The sequence below is a fragment of the Equus asinus genome, chromosome 22 (genome assembly GCF_041296235.1).
Source record: "Equus asinus isolate D_3611 breed Donkey chromosome 22, EquAss-T2T_v2, whole genome shotgun sequence".
Taxonomy (NCBI): Eukaryota; Metazoa; Chordata; class Mammalia; order Perissodactyla; family Equidae; genus Equus; species Equus asinus.
Genome location: NC_091811.1, coordinates 54,777,024 through 54,796,810, shown reverse-complemented (window position 1 = coordinate 54,796,810; position 19,787 = coordinate 54,777,024). Strand labels below are relative to the sequence as shown.

Genomic DNA, 19,787 nt, shown 5'->3' with positions numbered 1-19,787 from the left:
ATAAAAACCTACACCACCTGTAAAAAAAAAATATAGACACACACAAACACACACGTACATACATATATAATTGTCATTCATAATTGTAGTTTATTGATGTGGTCTAAGTTTGTCACGCTATGTGCTGTAGGTGAAATGGTGCTGCAAATAAGCTAGAACGTCAGAAGACATCTCTAGGGACTAAAGAGCTTATGTTGGCAGCCAACAACTTTCCTGTGTGTTAATTTTAGACCTGATAGTTGAATTTATGTTTGAGCAATTTTAGCTGATAAATGCATTTTTAAAGCACCTTCCTCTTTTGGGGTTTTAATTTTTACTTTCATTTTTAGAAAATTGCAAATCATGAGTGGAAATGTTTGTGCAGAATAAAGTAGCACTATGCTGTTAGGGACAGAATGCATTTTCTTTTGATACCTTATCCATCTGAGATTTTTTAGTTATGAATTCTCCTGGAAAGCAGAAGGATAGACTTGATGACCCTCAAGGTCCTTTCCAGTCCAAACGTTCGTGGATAGAAGCTCAGATCAAGGAACTTAGCTATTGAAGGATCAGGAAGAACAGTCGACTGTGCAGAAAATGAAATTGAAATGGTGCTACTGACCGAGTGAGAATGGACATGCAGAAAGCAGGAAGCATAAATGACAAGAAATAACAGCTCTTTTGAGCTAAAAACAAAACAAAAATCAAAAACAACAAATATTTTGCATTGGGGTCATTTCATGTCTTAAAATATTTTATCAGGACATTTTTGCTTCAGAATTTCCCTGGTGGAGACTTTGTGTTGAAAAAATGTTTCATTTGTTTTTTTCTGTTAAATCATAGTATTTTGTTTCCTTTCCTTCTCGTTTGTCCTTTTGTTTAGAAACTTTTGATCTGAATAATGTACTCACTGCCTGTATACAATGAAGCAAAGTTCAGTTCAGTTTTGAAAGTAAACATATACTGCCTGGCTTCCTTGGAGAGGAAGGATGCGTGTTACAATTCAGGAAAGGTTTTATGAAAAGACAAATTTGTTACCTAGTTTTTAAAACTTTGTAGGCAGACATCTAGGAAAGATTCCCAACGAAACCACAGGTGAATTACCACAGTAGTCTTCTGAAAGATATAAGAACGCTTATAGGAGAACAAAACTCAGTATAAACCCACATTAACTCTGTTAGCTTTTTCTCATCTTTTGGTAATTTTAATCCTAAATGTTCTCATACATTTGAAACCCGACTCTGCAAGAAGTTTCTTTTTTCTATTCAATACTGCATTTATCCTTAATAAATATCAATTTATGAAAGTCTAACAGGAGCCAAGATTTAGCTCAAAAAGTCACTTTATGAGCTTGTGGCTTGGACCTCCATGGGAAGAGTGTTCTGCCGTAGCCCCACCTTCTCGCAAAACCCAATTTGTTTTCTTTGAGTGGAATTACCTACTAATATTTTCTTATCTGGTAGAATGCTTCTTTCTGGCATAATGAACAAAGGAGATTTATATGCTAAATTGGTCAGATTTTATTTAGGGTTTAAAATATGCCATGCAATAGAAAAATTACATTTTTTCACATTAAAAAATAGAGCATAACCATTCTTTTTGAAACGGGAATATGCCTGACTATATTGTAAAAACAGGATGATTTACTGAATATAACATTCAATTGCTGTAAATGATTTGTGTTGGCACCAAGTCTCTTGCCGGTAATGTTTATTTAAGCTTTATCAAACTTGAGTAACACCATGTTGGTTTTATTTAATGTGGTTTTTCCGGTATTTCTGGTACTAACGTGTCTCATGTAGCACCACTTTCTTTAATTTATTTTTTTTTTTAAGTTTTAGTCAAGCAGTAGTTTGCTAATATTTTACACATCTTTGTTTGGGACTGTTGAAAGTCAATCAGTGAGCATTGGAATACCCCAAATAGATCACTGTGTTGCCAGTATGTGGACAATCTTAGAAAATAGATTTTTTTTCTTGAGAATTTCTAAGAATTTCTCTATGATTTGTCATTGTGGGATATTGTAGTTATTTCCTATCTGGGACCAAACTTATACTGGGGTTTAATATTAAAGTTTTTCAGATTTATTGTTGTTGTTTGCAGCCTGTTTAAGTCCATGAAGATTTTAAAGTTGATCCTTAAAGATCAGTGTTTTGGAATTGATTGCTATTGGTTTATTGTTTTAGGGATCATACTTTATCTGAAAATGAGTAGAAAAAAAACAAAACACAACATTAGATTTTTGACAGCCTACAAGTTTCCAGGAATTTTTCTACTTCTAAAATTCATATTGAAGCCAAACATGGATAGGTGTGATGTTCTCTAGTTATTTCTAACTCTGCTTCCTGCTGTCACTTTAGCAAGTTGTTGCTTCTTTGTTTTTGCTTTATCAACCTTTCTGAGGATAGCTCAAAATAGTTCCTTGAATCCTTCAGAAGCCTAGAGAGACTTAAAAAAAGTTCTAGTCAAGTAGTTGCCTACATGAAGCCGCTTCCTGATAGGTTCTAAGCTTTGGCCATGTGTTGCCTAACTTATGATTCAGCCTAATTCTCATTCCCATCTGTTTTTAGTCATTTGCTACAAAACTATTTGGTCTATTTAATCTGGCTTCTTTCTTTGAAACCTGTCTCTGCATGTCTAAGCCTGAAATCCAGAAATTAATTTTAACCTTCTCCTTGATCAATCCAGGGTCCTCTACTGTTCATGTATTTCTTAAAGGAGTGGATTCAAACTGATTTGATCTCAGTACTCACTCCTTTATATTCTTAAAAACAGTTGAGGACGCCAGAGAGCTTTTGTTTACCTTGATTATATCGATTGATATTTAGCATATTAGAAATTAAAATGGAGAAATTTTTAAAATATTTATTTATTTTAAAATAACAAATTATCTATAGTTTCAAAAAAATTTAGGGGAAGAACTTCAAAACTTTTAAATAGCTGGCTTAATAGAAAACAGCTGGATTCTCATCTGCTTCTGCATTCCATCTGTTATGATATGTTATTTTGGTTGAAGTATGTGAAGAAAACCTGGGCTCATACAGATACGTAATAGGAAAAGGACAGGTTCTTTTCAGGTGATTGTAGATAGTCTTTCTTCTTTGATGCTACACCAAAATCTGAAAAGTGATATTTTCTTAAAGGTTAGCTATTGTAGAATCTGAAACCAGATCTGTTCATTTTTAATACTCTGGTAACATTAAAATGAATTGGCCTGTCTTGCCCTTTAGATAGATCTTTTGCCCGTGTAGGTTTTGAACACCTGTGGACCCTCTGAAAGGATCTCAGGGATCTATAGGGATCCCTGGAGCCCACTTTGAGAACTGCTGTTTTATAATAGTACCAGACTGGCAAACCACACTGTTTACTATATGGAAGGGAAAGTGAGCTTTCCAACCATGTTAGTGCTTCTCAAAGATGGGTTACTGACTCTGCGTCACAGTTACCCAGGTGTTTTTTAAAGTTTAGATTCTTGGGCCCCAAAACCAAGAGAATCCAGGAGGCCTAGGAATCTGCATTTTTACAAGGTGCCCAGGTGAATACACTAAAGATCGAGAACTATGGAGCTAGCTGAATTAAGTTTATCTTGAGAAAACCTAATTTCTAAAATTTGAAGAGTCAAAAGAAATTAGTACTTGAATAGTCACATTATAAAGGTCCCTAACTAATGATTAATATAACACTCTGGCATTTGTCATAATTGGGATATCTTTATTTTATTTTATTTTATTTTTTTGAGGAAGATTAGCCCTGAGCTAACTACTGCCAATCCTCCTCTTTTTGCTGGGGAAGACTGGCCCTGAGCTAACATCCATGCCCATCTTCCTCTACTTTTTATACGTGGGACACCTACCACAGCATGGCTTTTCGCCAAGTGGTACCATGTCCGCACCCGGGATCCAAACCGGCGAACCCCAGGCCGCCGAGAAGTGGAACTTAACCGCTGCACCACCGGGCTGGCCCCAGGGATATCTTAATTAACCGTGTATTTTAGTTACTAATAGTTATTATAAATACCAAGAGTTGGCAAACTAAGGCCAGATAGTAAATATGTTAGTCTTTGCAGGCATGAGGTCTCTCTTGTAACTACTCAGCTCTGCTATTGTAGCACAAAAGTAGCCATAGACAACTTGCACAGAACAAGTGTGGCTGTGTTGCCATAAAACTTTATTTATAGACACTAAAATTGGAATTTCATGTCATATTCATGTGTTACAAAATATTTTTGTTTTCATTTTTTTCAGCCACTTAAAAATGTAAAAACCGTTGTTAGTTTGTGGGCCACACAAAAATAGGTGGTAGGCTGGATTTGGTCCATGGGCTGAAATTTGCCAATCCTTGATATATACTATAACTGGATTATGAATTAAAAAATCCTTATAATAAAATATACTTAATGTTAAAATTGTGAACATTATTTAATTTTCCTAGACAAAAATAATGCTCCAAGAAATGGTAGTCCCTCAAATTCATATTTCTGGACATTCATTTATATAATAAACATATAAGAAACACCTGTTGTGTGTAAACTTTTGGAAATACACTATTCAGTTAGAAGTGGTTATACAGTGTGCAGGTTGACATACAACTTTCAGGAGTTATAAAAAGATGTGCTGTCCATTTTTATATCTTCTTTGGGGTGTGTGAGAACAGGTAACTAGGATTCAGGCCAACCTCAACCTCTTGACTCATCTTTTGCCTATTTTTTTGTAGCTCTCCACCTCAGTTTTCCAGTCTGATAGATAGCAAAGTGCTTTACAAAAACACCAATATGAAACAATAAGGCTAATTAGTTTAAGGTTATGGTAGTATATGTGCTTTCTATGTAATCCTTTTGGGGCACTTGGTTTACCTACTAAGGAAATAATATGTGCTAAACTCTTGTTATGCTAAAGAATACAATGGAAAATGAACCCAGAATTTATGAACAGAAATTTCAGTTCCTAAATAATCTACCGCCTAGTAAAACTTGAGTCTTCTTAGTTTTCTGGGGTTTAAATAACCTGCTTTGTAGTCTGACAGTTCATATGTTTATTGGAATCTTTTCCTTGACTCAGTTTTCTAGATGTAATGCGCATCACAGCAGACGGAGTATCCTATGGAGAAGGAAATGTTGAGGCTGCTGTGGTGAGAGCTTCAGTGTTTGTACTCTTTGCTTAGCAGCAGCTAAATTATCTTAGAGTCTGAAACTTGGTATCCAAAGTTATGTTCTTTGAAGAGAACTGTTTGTATATAATTTCTTTCTTTTTAATATCATAAGGGAATGGAGCCCATAGAGCTCTGTTTGGGTGCCTGTCTAAACTTTTTAGCTTGTTTATAGCCGAGCTGAAAGGCATTCAGTACCTGCTAAGCTTGGTTTCAGCTCTCTTTATTCGCTTTGTGATGGATGGTTGGGCAATTTCTAAGTGTTTTACATAAGTAATACTCCTTGTTAGGGAGCATTCATGGGATTCTGAAAGTGGGTCCTTGAAGGTAACAAAGGAGGAACTATCTTGAATTGCTTGATTTACTCTGTGTATCGATATGTTTAAGTTTCCACTGTGTCTGTTTCCATATGAAGCTCTTAGTGTATAATTTTAGAAAGTTTTTTTTGGTAGTCCATTTTGAACTTGTCAGTTAGTTCTGTTGCTTTGTAGTAGAGAATGAACGACTTTGTTTGATTTGTAAATATACTGGGTTAGTGCTTTAGAATAGTCTAGCAGATGTGGGCCTTTTTTGAAACTCATAGACGTGTTTTTTTAAGTCATGCAGATCGGCATTCTTTTTTATTATTAGATTACATTATAATTTGTTTGGTTTATTAAAAGCAATCTGTGATCATTGTAGAGACTTGGGAAATACTGAAGGTACAAAGAAGAAAATAAAATCACCTGGAATACCATTATCCAGAGATTACCATTATTAACATTTGATGTTAAATTCCCTCATCTTTTTCTATGCTTATTATTTTGTTTACTTTTTTATGGATTTGGAGTTTTGGTGCATAAGCAATTTTATAACCTTTTCCCCCCCACTTAATGTATAGCATTTTCTCATGTCATTAAATAGCCTTCACAAATGTTATTCTTAATAACTTAAATATAGTCTATTGTAAGGCAGTGTCTTAATTTATATTTATCCATTCTTCTTAAACATTTAATTTAATTCCTAGTTTTTTGGTCATAAACATGACTATGATGAACATTTTAATATATAAATGGTCCATGTTTTTGGTTTGAGCCTCAGAATAAAGTCCTGAAAGAAGTATGATTTGTTCAAAGGATATAAAACATTTTAAGATACTTAATATAACTATTGCCAGGTTTCTTTCCAGAAAGACTGTCCAAATATGTACTCCCAAAGTCCTGGATTAAGGTGCCCTTTCTGCTGCATCTTGATTACCATGCTTTCATACTTGAAAATATATCTTAACAGCTCTGGCCTAAGTTTTGTTTTCAAGGGTCAGTTAAGGGTTAACTTGACAAATACTTCCCTCCCCATTTTTTTCTCTAACCAAAAACTGTAGAGCTTTGTCTCTGTTACTTGGATGACAAGAAAAGCGTAGGAATTGTTGGGTGTAGTCACGTAAAGTACCTTAGGCACAAAGTACTTGTAAATATGTATTTAAAATATGTCTTAAATATATGTAGCTTTAAATACATAAATACATGCATTGCAATTGTTTTGTGGACCCAACAGTTTTGTGTACAAACTTGAAGATAAGTGTAAAATTTCAGCAAAATATACTTGAATATTGACTTCAGATTAAATCAGTAAATATTTATTGAACATCAACTATTATGAGAGGAAAGACTTTAGCTTATATCTCTATGTTCTACCCCATCCCCCTTTTGGTCACAGAGAATACAACCATTTTCTTTTTATTCATGAAACAAAAGTCATCCACTCCTAGTCAGTAACACATCACTATTTAATTTCTTTCATAGCAATTATCTGCTATTACTCTAAAATTATTTTGTTTTTTACTTGCTTAGTGCTTGTCTCTTCCTTTTAGACCTTAAGTAGGCACTGTGAAGGCAAAAACCTTGTCTGTCTCATTCACTGTTGAATTTTGGGGCCTAGAGCATACAGTAGTAGGCACTGAATAAGGACTTCAGTGAATTAATGAATTTTAAAACCGACTAAATTTACTTTTTGATCCAAAAAGAAACTTGTGGTTATTAGTTTCAGGCTTCCTCCTTGTCAAATCTCTTACCAAGACTGTTAACCCCTCTTTTTTGTGCTCTTGTCTATACTCTGGAATTGCTAGCAAAATAATTTGATAAATAACCATAAAGAATAGGAGAAATAATAAGGGATCTAATATGTACACCGATCAACCTCTGATTAACTGAACTTGTAAATTAAGCTATCGTTCTTAGCACTTGCCTGGCATCTTTCATGCCAGGTGACAAAGATTCTTTGCCAGGCTGAACTTTAGTCAGGCTCCTGAACCTTCTTTTAGGCCCATTTGTGTACTTGTAAAAATCCACTTTTAGCAAGAACCCTGCTAAGTCAATTTAGCAAGAAGCCCCCACCCTGGATATCTGATCGCCCTCATATCTAATCAGGTTCTTCATCGTCCACCCCCCTACCCCCCAGGTGATGTCTGATCACTCGCTTGACCTGTCTTCAGCAAGAATCTTGTTAGGTCGGTTTAGCCAGAATCCCCCTGACGTTTCCTTTTGGTAATTTTCCATCCACCAACCCCCACCCTGGTCCTTGGCTGTAAATTCCCACTTGTCCATCCTGTATTTGAAATTGAGTCCAGTTCTATATTGAGATCTCTTTTCCCCTCTTGCGATAGTCCTGAATAAAATGTGCTGGGTTTTTTTTTTTACCACTTTACTGTTCAGCGCTGGTTTTTCTTTGACACAGATGAGTGAAAGATTCTTTTTTTTCCAAAGGACTATCATCTTTTTATGTCCACTTTACCTGGCACTTAGGAGTTCCTTAGTAAAGTTTTTTGAATGGATTAATGACAGCTAGTCTGAACCCCTTCAAGATTTTCATGAATCTTTGATACTTATGGTGTGTATGTCCTTCTCATTTTTTGTATCTAGTAATATCTGCTTTTTGTTATTAGAAACGTAAGAACAGGCCCTTGAGTGTGTTTGTACATGGCTTTTATTCTTTACTTAAAGGTAGGCCATCTTATTAACATCAGTTGGTTACTGAAGAAATAATCACATTACAACAAAGTCCAGAGAACTGATTTTGTAGACCTCAGTGACAGACTCCATCCTCATTCTACTAAAAAAAAAAAAAAGATAGATATACATATATAGAGAAAGAATATATACATATAGAGAAAGAATTAGTTTTCTTATTTTTGCGTTAACCATTTTAGGCTATGCTTCTGGCTCTGGCAAAACTATTTAACATAGATTTTATGAAATTATCCTAGTTATTAAAAATCATTCTCTAATCCTTGGATTTTCTTCACTTCTCTCCCAGCATTCAAATCACTTTCTCTCTTTTGGGTAAATACTAATTTTTATCATTTATGCATTCTGGTGACTGACTACGTGAGCCTTTTCCTCAGCAGATGTGGTCTCTAGGACAGCCTTTTTATGCATCTTTGCTTTCCTGTTCTAAGATCTCTGTTGAAAGCACCTCGCTTCCCCTTGGAAACGTCTCTGAATGAGTGTATCCCTTGCCTGTCGTTTATTGCTTAGTTCTGTAAAATGCTTGAGTTTCATCCTGAAGGATAGACCCAGTAGCAGATGACAGACTTGAGTGCCATGCCCAGACACGTGATCTACTTGGCAAGCAGTACAGTTACAAATGGGTTGTGAGTTAAATTCTAGCGAATGGCAGCATCGTTATTCAAGATTTTACCTTTTGTCTCAGTCTGTTTATACTACAGAAATATGTTGCTTTTTGTATTTGAGACAGCATCAGTTTGACCTTTCTTATAGTTAGATTTGTTTTAAGTATCAAATAGAAATAAGCAATGACATTCTTTATATGTAGCAATTGATGCAGCAGACTGGGAATGAAAGAGAAATTAAAAAGATATTAGCGGGAAATTTTTTTTAAATAGAGGGAGATCATTATTGTTGTTAAATATTTAATTTTTTAAAAAGACAAATCACTTTAAAGTGAAAAAGCAAGAATGGTGGAAATGAAAAGGGGCAGGTGACTGAGGGAATGATTTAAGAAGAATTGTGGGGATTTAAGAAGGAGGGCCTTCTTCCTCCCGTTGTGATCCCCCTTTAGTGAAAATGCAAGACAAAAGCCAGCAAAGTGGGAAGGAAGCAGGAAATCCGAGTTAATAACTGTCAGATTTGAATATTTAAGAGCCATGAAAAGGCTTACTTCTGTTATATTTTAATGCTTTTCTCCCCAATTTGTTTTTGCCTTTTTTTTTTTTTTTTTGGCTTTTAGAAAGTTGTGATTTTTCGTCTCTTTTCTAGTAAGGATGCAATTAAAGAAAATTTGGAATCCATATATTGTGAAGTGAGTGTGCAAAAACCAAGTTAAATTTTGAATTTTGTGGTTTGAGGGAAACCATTTCAGAATCTATTTAATTACTTCCTATGCCATTGCTGCCCCACTCCTCAGCCAGGACCCTTTTCCTCTAAATAGGTAGCAAACTCAGGAAACTTAGCCTCAAATAACAGAGCCAAGGTAAAAGTAAGGAATCCTGCTGGGTCCTTATGTTATGTCTGCTCTAGCCCTTGTAGTTTACTTCCTTGTTGAAAATATGTTAGAGGACCTGGTTGAAATAAAATTCTGATTTCATGATTATATTAGGAAAGCAAGTCCTGGGACTAGGAAGTGAAATTATCTCTAGCACAGCAGTTGTTCAGGATTTTTCCAGAGATGAATTGCTTTCCAGAAATGTTCTGAGTTTTCAGCCATAATGGCCTTGGTCTTTGCATTTGTTGATTTTTATTTACTTGTATTCATTTTTTGCACTATGTCGTAGTTCCAGAAAGTGCTTAAAAATCGTCATGTATTTAAAACAAAGGAACAAACCAGAAAACCCCCTTGTCCTGGGGCTGTGTGAAGAAGAATAAAGCTCTCATTTTCTCAGTACCCAGTCATCAGCTTGAGCTAGCCTCTCCTAGGAACAGAATTTATTGAAGCAATTTATCCTGGCTAAATGTGATATAAATCTGTGTACACCTATGTACATACAGGCTCTCTTCCATTACAGTGATGCTGCAGCGTCGATTTCCTTCATAGACCCTGTTCCTATCACACTAAAAGATGACTAAGAAGCCCTTTCTATTTTATGGGGCACCCTACAATTTTAAACACTGATTAGTTGTGGAATTACTGATCAGACTACCAGAAATACTGGTTTCCAATCCCAGAGTGAGTCTTAAGAGAGTAGGAGAGATGTTACCTAGCTACCCTCTGAGTTTTACGCATGGTTTTCTGGTTTCCAGATTCAGTCTAGCACTTTAACATTTTACTTTAATGCAGGCCTGACTGAGGTTAACCTGACATTTTGGTTTATCTCCAAGACAAAAATTTGAAATTTGGTTACAGTTCTGAAGTCATTTCTAGGTGTATTCAAATTGTTGTTCTTCCTCTTTCGTCTTCCCTGTTCGTATTCTTTCACACACTTTTCTGTCTTGTAGAAGGATGTTGGAAAACGTCTTTTAGGAGCTTATTCTATAAAGACTATTTTTGTGTTCTCCCACCTTTTTCTCTTCCACTCTTTCAAGATACTGTTTATCTTTTAGGAATATTTTTACTATGATTTGCATTTCTAATCCTTATCCATCTCCACCTCTATTTTTATTCCTGGTTGGGATATGAGAAATTTCCCCAACGCATTCAGACTGGAATTGCTGCTGTTTCACAAAGAATTTCGATCAACATTTCAAGAGTTTAGCTTCAATAATTAAAAACAAAAACAGTATAAACCCTGTGAAATTCTTCAGAGAAACAGAGGATGGATGGTGATGCCTTTTAGTGGCATTTCTTTTCTCCCCTGCAGCAGCACACATCTGCTGGCTGCAACGGAGGAGCCCAGGAACTCTGGCCGAGAGCAGCACAAACAGCCGGAACATATTCACCCAGTAAACCCCCAAAGAGTTGACATTTGTTTTATTGCTGCTTTTAAAAACCTGGCCATAAATAGAATCAGAGGGGGAAGGGCACCGATATTTCTCCATTTGCCACAGATGATTGGTGGGGGAAGAAGGAGGCTCCCAGTGGGGAAAGAAGGTTTTTATTTTTATTTTTTTATTAATGAAAATCATTTCCCGTGTAGCCCAATAGGATGGGTGCTTTGTTTTCTTTGGCAATAATCTGGGATAAACGGCCCTTGCCAACAGTCTCGTAGTTTATACACCAGGGAGCCAGATTATGGCCCTGTAAAATGGAGCACCCCTCCTATAATCCCTTAATTAATTAAATGACAAATTTTGGTCTTCTCTAGTTCAGAAATATGGCTTCCGCATCGAGCGTTCAGTGGATTTATTGACATAGGGAACTGCACTGGTTGTAATTCAGCAGTCTGGAGCAGTGTGTTATATACTGTAGCAGAAAGGGGGAAAATCTAGCAAAAGCTTTGAAATTCCTTGACTATTTAGGTCTAAATTTTTCTAATTAAAAGTTTCAATTGAGGCACAGTAGATCATATGCCACCTGTCTAATGGGTCTCTCCAAAGTAGCCTGTGTTTACAGCTTTGATAGACAGCATTCTTGGAACACCTGTTTCTAGGCTTGAATTTTTGAAGCACTTTTTTTTTTTAACTCCAGCGTATTTAACATAACTTTTCCCCCTACCTCCCCCTCCTCAGCTCCGCTCTACTATATGAAATATGGGAGACGACAGACCGTTTGTGTGCAATGCCCCGGGCTGTGGACAGGTACGTTTACAATATACTTTATTGTGAATGTCTCGTTGTGAATCAAAGTGGCTGTTTTATCACTAAGGCAAAGAGTTTAAAGCCGGTATTTTACGTGATCACTGGAGGTAATCAGATCAGAGGATTTGCAGTGTGTAAATCCAAGTTATGAGGAAGTGTAGGCACTCTACCATAATGAAATCTGCCTTGCTCTCTTTCATATTGTTATTCTACTGGTGTTTGTTTCCCAACACACAGTGTTGGGCAATATGTGTTGCTCTCTCCTCCTTTCTAAAGCTATCCATCTAAATACAAAGCAAGTTTAGAAATATTTTCTCCTCATCCTTCATGGATATAAAAGTCTGCTTAACGTATTTGGATAGGCAACTGAGAATGCACCCATTCATTGTGAGCCCCAATTTGCCAGAGTCTATTTGGATTTTTAAAATAAGAAAAAAAAATGTTTCTTTTGACCACTGATCCAGAAAATCATTGTTAGCAGCTAAGGCACATATCTATCCAGGGAAGACAAAGCTAACATAGAGGCCAAGATCTCACAGCAATATAGAAACTACACGATTTCTCAGCCATTTTCCCTGTCTGATGCCACGAAATGCCTTGTTCTTTGTGTCAGCTGCCCTGTTATTGTTTGCACTCGTGTGCATTATGTCAGATATTTTTCATCATATACTTTTTTAATACAGTAATTTTGTTGAAACTGCCTTTTTTTTTTTTTCATTTTGTACCTTCTTAACTCTTCTTCCTAGACCCTCCCCTACTGCCATGTTCCACAAAGGATGAAGAAAAGGAATACAAAGAAAGTTTTACCTGCCTTCATGAATTGATTTTATGGAACCTGAAGGGCTGAATTTCTGTTCAGTTAGGAATATGTCATGTGACTGTCCAGTGACACTTACTGGTGGTATGTGAGATTGCAGACTAGTTCTATTAAACATTGTAAATACTTAGACCAGAAGAAGAGAAAGTTAAGTTCCAGAGATTCCTAAGGATTGGAATTTGAGAGGTGGATCAGATTTAGGTGGTGACAAGGAACGGGCAGAAGAACGATTCCAAATTCCAGTAAATACTGAAAATTTCAGAAAAGACTAAAAAAGCCATTGTATTTTGAAGTATTCAGCCTCTTAGGGTGTTTTTTCCTTCCTGGTCAAAGTTTTCAACTTTGTTGTTGACTGTGTGTTTTCCCCATGTGGTTTATATATTTTTTTTTTTACAGTAGAAGCCACTTGGGAAAATAGGGTAAATTTGTTCTTGTTAGACAGCTTTATTGGAGTATGTATCTGAACCTGATCCCTCTGCATTTTTGTGTTTGAATTTGTTGATAATAGTATTTACTGTGACTCCCACAGTTGATAACCTGATACCCTTTACACTTACATCCCTTACTTTAGAAATCTGCATTTTTGGTGAAAAGATTTGTTCTTCTCATACTTAACATTTATTTTTTTTCACTTAGGGTTTGAGCTGCTCAGTGCCACTCTTACATGTTTTATGCTTAAAAACACCCGGACAAGGACTTAAATAAAAATGGTTGATAAAAATAAAGAAATACACAGGAAAACTGTCTCCTAAGCTCGCTAAGGAAGAAAGATATAAATAGGGTTTCTTCAGGCTGTCTCATCAGAAAAGAGTAGTTTTCACTGAAATTTGTGAGATCCCAGAAGGGTTTTGTGTTTGTTTGTTTGTTTTTGTTTTGCATTTTTGGGGGCTAGAGGTGGGAAAACAGTGGAGACTTTTTACTTTAGTTCCTTCTTGTATTGTTGGGTTCTGTTATCAGAAGCCTTTTCCTTCTCCTCCCTTCCATTTCTGAATTATTTGTTGGTGTTTTGCTTGTTAGGACTCATTATAACCTCTGGCCTAGGTCCTGAGGACTTTTTTCCCCTTAGTGAGTGTGGAACTCAAGGAAATTGTTACCTTCTTCTGGATTCAAGTTACTTGTTTCATAGAAAAAGGATAGAAAGCTTCAACTTAAGCCTTTGAAGGTAGCATGATTCATCCCTTTACCTCCTTTGCATGTCAAAACTTTATGGTCAGGTGAGATTGTAGTTCTTTAGTTATATTTAGTCTCTTTCCAAGTTTCTCCCAGTATCTAGTAACAAATAACTGGAGTGGGATCTCTGTAAGATTTACTGTGATTGCTTTATGTTATATGAAATAGTGAACATCTGGCAGAAAAGGTAAATTTGGTAAAGTGAACTACCCTTGGCCTGTCATCCAACTTCCTTATATCCTTTGAAAATGGTTGCATTCTGGAGCCGCCTTGAGACCATCAAGCTATTTATAATCCACTGTCATTGGTTCAAATTTTTATTCCAGAAATGATAGAATAATAACAAGGTTATGTAAGGTTGCAGGAGGGGTAATAAGGACCATGATAATTTTTGCAAGGCATGGTTTAGAACTTACTGCCGTAGAGAAAGACTCAAAAATCATTGGCATCTACTGTTTAGAGGAAGAAAGAATGAAAGTAAGTTACAATTCAGGAGACTGATCCTTAAAAAAACCAATCAACAAACAAAAACTATAGGGATCTTGCATTGTTTCATTATCTGTTCCCTGCCCAGACTTGATGCTATGTACCCCTAAATTCAGACATCATCTTACGCCTTAATAGTAAGGGAAGGTGAAAGGAAAATTCACCTAAAATAGACTAGTGGATTTTGCTCGCCACCATATAATCAAAACCAGCGGGTTTCAATAGATACGTAAACATGTTTTGGTTGCTAGGTCTTTAATGGCTGTTATTTTTGGATTCTGTTCATGATCCACTTCCCAACAGTAAGTCTGATGTGACACAGCTGAGTTCTAAATATGCTGCATGTACTTTTTAAAAAAAGATGGCTGCTGAAGGTTGTGTGCGCTGCATTCTTATCTGAAAAGACAGGTGATAGGGGATTTTGAGTCCTCTCATCCCTCTCCTCTTGTTGAGACTGTTTCTCTTGAGGCCTCATCTCCCTCTGAAGAGGACCTGGGGGAAAGCAGTGTTCCTGCTAATACCTCTCTAGAATGTGGCTGCAGGAGTGGTTAACAGAGCTGCCTCTAGAGAATGAGTTAGTGTTGTTAAGGCAACAGTGCCCCTGATACCTTGTAGCAAAGGGCTGGTTGAGTTGTATGGGTTTGAAATGTTTATAAGATAGCATCTATTTAAAAACATTGTGACTATAAAATGGCTTTGCCTCTGTTATTAAGATAATAGAAGTATAGTTTGATGCTGAATCTAGGAGGTCTTGTAAGTTTTTAATGCTTTTGGGGGCACTTTTACTTGAAGGGGGTTTATCAAGTTGTTCTGTTGTATGTAGAAGCAGGAAAAGTTACTGTCTCTCAGTAATCTTGAATTTGAGCTATTTCCTGTGGATGCGGTTAGATAACTTACCTTTTGGATGCTTTCTGTCCAGTTTTTATTATCTGAAGTCAACAAATTCCGTATTCCTGTACTTGGTCTCAGGCACATGGTGCTAGTTTACGGTACAAGTTATGTAGCCTTAAGTAGTCTTCTGCTTTCCATACTCAAGTCTTTGAGCAGAAGCTGATCGTATAAACTTATTGTTTAGAATGTCCGTTTCCTTAAGAACAGAAACACACTTCCTCTGAGGAGACAATACTAGTGGACAGTTAGTGTCATCCCATTGTTAGCCATTGAGAAAGGTTTCTGTCTAATCACTGTCTATCAACTCTGTCCTTTTAAGGAAAATCCTTTGATTGTTTCTCCGTCCACTGTGACCCTGAGGGGCTGTTACTGTTTTTTCCCCCTGAGGATATCTACTACCAGATCTCTTCTTCTCCCAGAGGACATTTAGGTACAGGTTCAGGTTCTGTTCACATCTTTCTGAGACATGAGACGTGTAACTGGTATGCAGACCTCCGGGGCCTGCTTTCCCTTTTGAAGGCCAAGACCAGCCGTAGAGCCCTAGTTGTGGTGGGATTGAGGGCAGCTTCTTGTACCTTCTTATCTTGTCATATAATAGGAATAATGTTTATGGTGCTGTAGTCCTGCCTTCACTTGGCATGTAACCAACCTCCAGTGCTGTTTATTGCTTCGTACCCTCTGCCTCCATGAACATTATCCCTTAAATCTCTATTGCTTGGTAATATATGAGGCAACAAATAGCTTCCATGATTGGTTAAATGCTGGCATGCTACAAAGGTATATGTTTTATTGCCTGTATAACACAAATCTATAGAGATTAGTCCTGTTATCCCAGCCCTCCATTAAATGGGTCATACTGGTACTATGGACTCTGGATTTTTAATTCTATCCCTTTGGCAAGTTTCCCTATTACCTGGCATTAGCACAAAAGAAAAGCAAGGAAGAATGGGTTGGTGCTGATTACTCATTCGTTATGTTAGGGGAGTATCTTGAATTGGAGAATAACAAGGAAAGAAATGGCCCTGGTAGGTAAATACCATTTGTGGTGGTATGTGCTATCTTCACGTGCGTCAACATGTAAATGAGATGAGGGCAATTTCAGGTAAACAAATAAGCCTTTCTTCCTCACCCCCTGCCAAGAGTTTAGAAAAATTCAAATTTTTACTTAATAATTCATATTTCATTCAATAATTCATCCAGTTCCCATCTGGTAAGAGTGCCTGCATGCTGTCAGGCAGCTGAAAATACACTGCATTATACACAATTAGGCCAAATGCTAACCTTGTTTTTTATAATAATATGTTGATTTTGCAGTAACTTTCAGTGCATTCTGAGTATGCTGTAGTTTTATTAACCTTGTCATGGAAGTACACCACTGTTAGGCATCGTGTAGACAAAATTGGGACTGGGATAAAAAAACGTAGAGGTGTTAAGAGCAAGGAATTAAACCAAGTTTTTTTAACGTCAGAGCTGGCTCTCTTGACACTTGCCCTTAGAAACATGTGGTTGGTTATTTTGGTTTTTCATGGTATATTTATTATTAGTTACTAAGAGCATGCTAGCTAAAAGCATCCTTGCTCTAGTGTGCCAAAAAAAAAAAAAAAAAGCTGTATGAACATAATTAGAGCTATACCCAAGAAATTAAGGTGAAATTTTTCAGTTATTTACCCTTGTTTTCCTTGGATATGACTTACTATTTGGAATGGGAATGCAGAAATTGTTCTTAGAGCGTTCTTGGTAGAAAAAAACAAAAAATCTTGTATCTTTGTATTTCAGTTCTTCCTAAGTCAAGAAAAGGGTCTCTTTCCTAGTCCCTTCTTTTACAAACTGCCAAATTTATAAAGTGCCTTCTGGATCTGAGAGCCTATCATTCATTAATCCCTCTTTTGCCACCCCTGCAAAACCACATATAGCTTAATTGTTAATTTACAAGATATTGTCATCATTACATAGACTTCTTCCTCCTTTTATCAAATACTCTTTCAGCAAATGCGGCAGACTGGAGAACAGCCACTGTGCTTTCTCTCTGGTTAGCACGTTTCTTTAATGGAGATTGACTTGCTCAGCAGTCGCATTTTGTCTGAAGCCCTTGTTAGGGCCTACTCTGTATGTGGATTCATAACACATCTGTGTGTACATCTACAGTGCTGTGTAAATAATAATAAGTAATCACCAGATGGCCTATAACTGCTCCTGTGGACCCTCTGGGTCTCTTGAAGCTGTTAGTAAAGTCTTCTGGCGTTTTGCTGGGGAAAACTTGTCATAGATTTATTTCTAAAAAAATTCAAACTCACAACTGGGTGTTTAGGACTAGATATTGCTGTCTGTGTTGTAAATATTTAACAGGCTTTGTACAATGACAAGTAAAAGCGCCATTACTAACCACACACGGTGGCTGTGGAGCTCTTCTTCCCTCCCGGCCATTTAGAAAGGAGAGGAAATGCCGATAAATTGTGCGTTATGAACAAAGTGCAAGAGATGATCTCTGGAAGCTCTTTCACAGGAGAAGAAAGAACTTCAACACTGTGCTCAAAGGATGTAACTGGGCAAACTTAAGCTTTTTAACCATATGCTAGTGACTTAAATAAAACACAATGCTCCTTTTAAATTAGACTTTATAATACAAGAAAAGCCCCTTCACCTGGAGTTGATCAGAGCCAGGTTTTGATCTTAATTGTCTTTATAACCAAATGATAAACCCTTTGAAAGAGTTGTAGTTGCAAGTGTTGGTAAACATTTAGCTAAATTTCACTTAGTTAATTTTTAGACTTTTGGTTATGTCTAAAAATTTAGAACATATGTTGTTTGCCAATATTATTTATAAAGCAAAACATTTTTATTGTTATCTTCTTTTCATTCATTTTTGTGGAAAGGGTGATATATTTTTGGGGGGAAGCAATCTTATTGCGGTTTTCTACTTAGAATTTTCTGTGCTGTATTTGCTCTTACTGTATTGCTATTGCCATTACTATGAAGGTGTATTTTGCTTCAATACTTACTCCAGGGTATTTGCTCAGTACAGCAATGCATGTTTTTAAAAATCAAAATAGAACTGATTACCTCTAAATTTTAGTGTTTTCTAGTCTTTGCTTTGTTTATCGTAAGATAGCAAAAAAGGTTTTAAACAGAATTTGCGTATATTAACTCTCAAGCCTGGTTTTCTTTTGTCTGTTGAGGGTTGAATCATTTAACCACAGAGGGACTGTCCTATAAATTATGGCACATAGCTGTTACTTTCCAGTTAAGATGTCTAGAAAGCTTTTCTCTTTCTAAATCTCATCTTGAAGAAATGACATACAAATTGTGAGGGAGAAATGCTGCTATTAATAGTTTATTGTAGATGGATTTTGCTTTTTAAATTTTCTCTCAGAAAATAGCAGGTTAAGGATAGAATTTCATGAAGGAAAGCATCATGGAGAAAAGATGGAAGCTTTGGGGTTTATCTCTTTGTGATAGTGCCTTTGTGTTTTTACTTTGAAGTTTCTTTGTGCAGTGAAATACACTACCTAAGATTGTGCTTTCCTAAGAATCTGGACTATTTGCAATTGTCGTGTGAAAGTACAGAGAGAATGGGAACGAATTTTGTGAAATTAGCCCATTCCCAGTCTGGCACACCATGTGCCCTGTGTGGCTGCCGATTCTGCCAGCAGATTGGAGAACTGAACCAACTTCTGCTCTGCAGACTAAAATTGCCAGCCTTCATTCCAGCTTTTAAATCTTTATCACATCAGTGATGTCAGATTTTGAGCAAACATAGTTTTATCTTTAGATTCCAGGTGGAATTTGCAATTCCCTCAGTTGAAGGGAAAGAGTTCTTTTTTGCCTTTGAAAAACTTGAGTAGCTCTGCAGGGAAAGTGAACAGAATAAATCTGCAGCCTTGCTGTGTCCTCTGAGTCATCAGAGAAAGCTGAGTGCTCTGTTCGGCATTCAGCAGATTGGCTGTCAGAATTGCAGCTCTGCTAATCAAAGACATAGTCTCTCAAAGAGGCATTTATGTTATTCCAGAGAGAATCATCCTGTGGCGAAGGGAACACCTCTTTTCTCCTCCCAAGGGTCAGATCTTCTTTTGATACTGGGCAATTATCCCTTAATTTTCCTGAAAAATACCTCAATTTACCATAAAGATTGACACCAGCACAGGTTGCAGACTTGGTTACAATAACAAGCTGTGATTTCTTAGCCACAGGGAGAGGCATCAGGGTGACACTTATAAGTATGCCACAGGCTTAATTGTGGTGATTTTTCTGCTGAGTATCTCAGCCCCCCTCATAAGCTTGGCTTCTCTTCTCTTTCTCTGAGGGAGATAACATTCGCTTTAGTTTTTTGCACACCAGTCATTATAAAAATGCTGTGTGACTTGTCTTTCTCTCCTTCCCTCACTTCCTTAAGCCTCTTTCCTTGTCTTTAGTTACTGTCCTCTCCAGTTTGAGATCAAGCCCTATAGTCTAATTTTTTACTTTTGCCTTCCTCTTTTACGGCTTACCTTGGCTCTTTTTAACCGTTGCACCTTGTGGGGATTATTAACCAGTGTTTCCTCTAAATAAAAAGAAAAATTAAGACTTTATTTTTTAGGTCAGTTTTACATTTACAGAAAAATTGGTTGCAAAGTACAGAGAGTTCCCGTATACAT

General features: G+C 36.6%; 1 protein-coding gene across 10 annotated transcripts in view; it reads left to right on the top strand.

Annotated features, from left to right (window-relative positions):
* LOC106835294 (cyclic AMP-dependent transcription factor ATF-7) overlaps window positions 1-19,787 on the top strand; it is an 81,786-nt gene that overhangs the window by 5,445 nt on the left and 56,554 nt on the right. For 8 of the 10 annotated variants that reach the window (XM_014847570.3, XM_044755665.2, XM_014847569.3 and 5 more), the window contains one exon: window positions 11,724-11,792. The exons of the other annotated variants lie outside the window; for them this stretch is intronic. In XM_014847570.3, the coding sequence (XP_014703056.1) occupies window positions 11,745-11,792 (48 nt within the window). In that variant the 5' untranslated portion in view covers window positions 11,724-11,744. The remainder of the gene's footprint in view (window positions 1-11,723; window positions 11,793-19,787) is intronic. 10 annotated transcript variants of the gene reach the window in all.